This window comes from Phalaenopsis equestris, unplaced genomic scaffold (assembly GCF_001263595.1).
Source record: "Phalaenopsis equestris unplaced genomic scaffold, ASM126359v1 Scaffold000785, whole genome shotgun sequence".
NCBI lineage: Eukaryota > Viridiplantae > Streptophyta > Magnoliopsida > Asparagales > Orchidaceae > Phalaenopsis > Phalaenopsis equestris.
The window spans coordinates 39,119-41,568 of NW_018165225.1; the positions used below are offsets into that span (position 1 = coordinate 39,119).

The 2,450-nt window shown below is 38.9% G+C and overlaps 1 protein-coding gene across 1 annotated transcript in view; it reads right to left on the bottom strand.

Moving 5' to 3' along the window:
• LOC110031181 (annexin D1-like) overlaps nt 1-2,081 on the bottom strand; it is a 2,938-nt gene extending 857 nt beyond the window's left edge. The window contains exons 1-4 of the mRNA XM_020734262.1: nt 1,923-2,081; nt 1,603-1,748; nt 1,268-1,486; nt 375-587 (exon numbers count right to left, since the gene is read on the bottom strand). Coding sequence (XP_020589921.1) covers nt 375-587; nt 1,268-1,486; nt 1,603-1,748; nt 1,923-1,998 — 654 coding nt within the window. The 5' untranslated portion in view covers nt 1,999-2,081. The remainder of the gene's footprint in view (nt 1-374; nt 588-1,267; nt 1,487-1,602; nt 1,749-1,922) is intronic.
• Between the last annotated feature and the right edge of the window lie 369 nt (nt 2,082-2,450).

Below are 2,450 nucleotides of genomic sequence, written 5' to 3' on the forward strand. Positions count from 1 at the left end.
TTTGTTTTTTTAAATATATATATATATATATATTAATAAACATCATGAGTTTACTATTGTTAGGACAGGAAGAGAAAATATGCACAAGAGAAAACATTACATCAGGACTTTGAATAATGATAGGGCGTCATATGTCAAGTGGGTTCCACTAGTGTATTGCGGTGAGGCCCATTTGACGCATGACACCCGCCATCGGACTCCGAAGAGGGATCCAGTTGGGCAATGGATGCGGAAACCTACTTTCAAGGTGAAATGACCGTGTTACTAGACGAGAGTTAAATGCAATAATGGAGGCTCTACTGTAAAGTGGAGATTCAAATTATATTAAGCAAGTCAGCTCAAGGAGCAAGAGGATTTGACTAAGAGAATTATACCTTGTTAATTGGATTGCCATACTCATTGTGGTAAGCGTTGAAAGTTGCAGCCAGTTGTGCTTTGCTCCTGGTAGAAAGAATTCTGATAATCTCTTCATCTGCATAAGACTTATCTCCAATTTTTTCATGCAGCAGCTTTGCTTCAGACTTTGCGAGTGTCTGGTTCACTTCAGGACCCTCATATCGGTAAGCGCTCACAAGCGGCACCAAGAGCTGGACAGGACAGAATTTCTCAGAACACACCATACAATTAATAGTATAATAAAGAGAAATATATTCAATAATATAAATTATAACAATACTAAATAATGCTAATTCCTACTATAAATAATTAGAAAATGTGACCATTTAAATAAGATATAGTCATAATCTATAGCTTAATTATCTTAATCCTACAATCCATTAACCATTGTGAGAACTTTGCAAAAGAGTGAATGTAAAAGAGAAGGGTGTAACAAAAAACACTGATTAACTTAACCAGCTAATCAATAATTGGCACTAATCCTATTATTGCCTATAAACTCAAATACTTTGTTAATTCCTAGTTGAAGTTTAATTACTTGCTAATCAATCCAATCAAATGCAAATTATCCTTATTATTGCAATTAAGTACTAATTATAATAATCACTCTAATCATACAAAAACTAATTAATTAAGCTCAATTAAATCCTTTCATTAATTATTTTACATATAAAATCTAAAAAACCAGTTAATCTATAAAATTCAAACCCCAATAATATCATCTAATCTTCAAATCATGTACCTGGCAGCCAAACAACCTCTAGCAATTACACATATGGAAAACCAAAGAAAAAGATTCACGGATTAACTTGGAATTTATCAAGTCGTGCTTCATTAGAAGAAAAGAAAACATACTGCAATCAGCAGATACCTTCCTAAGATCTCCCTTTGTATGCGCAGCGACATCCTCCTCAACTGATCTCTTATAGCGAGCATGATAAGCCCTCCTCACTGCAAAGAGCTCATCTGAACTCCTCGCAGTAGCGATCTCGATCAAGGCACGATCTTCTGGCCCCCATTTCCTTGCTGAATCATAGACTAGTACAGCATCCCTCTCTGCGGGTTCAAGTACCCAAAGAAGCACCACTTTCTGCAACAATTAGATCCCGATTCATAGACCATGAACACCCATAACCAAACAAATCGAAAACCAAACGCAGCAGATATTTTTCGGAAGAGAACATAGGGAAATCGAGGTCATCACACCTCGAAATCGTGTGTGAGCTCCTTGTTGAGGGATTTGAGAAGATCCTCACCGAAGATATCGGCGTAGGCTTGCCGAATCTGGCTACGCTGCGCAGCAGAGCGGTGAGCAAGGATGGAGATGATCAGCTTTTCGTTCGTGCCCCATCCTGCATCCGATCACCGATCAGGGGCGCGTTAGGGAATTTCAGAAGAGATCGGTTGCTTCTACCAAATTGGTAGCGCAGTTTTAACAGGATTTAGCCATGGATTTAACTCAAATCCAGCCAAACGCAAAGAACAAAAAAAATAAATAAAAAACGATCCAAGGAGAACGAACTTACCTGCAAAGGCTTTGCGCAGTTGCTCAGCGTCCTCGGCGGCGGAAGGAACGTATTCAGGGATCGAAAGAGTCGACATATCGGCGATCGCCGGAGATTGGAGCAAATAAGCAGAGATTGAAATGTATGAAAAGAGCGAGTTACAGAGGAGAGTAAGTGAACGATCGACGGAAAATGGCGTAGAGAAAGCAATATAAAGGAGAATGGAGACAGGCAGCTAAATAAAGGATGTTTATAAATAGCATCATTCAATCAATGCGAGCTATAAAAAAATTATAGAATGTGTTGAGCTGGCTGTAGTAGGTGGCGCTTGTGTGTGAGGAAAATTGCGGGTGTAAACGAGTCGAATACGAGCGAGTCCACGCTTAGCTCATGTTCGCTCGTGTTCGATTCATTTACATTTGGAGCTCAAACAATGTGCTTATGTTCGGCTCGTTTGCTTAGCGAGCTGAACACGAGCTCACGAAAGTCTTTTTGATAACCCTAATCACATAGTCATAAATCTAAAATAATCATTTTTAATCTACCTTC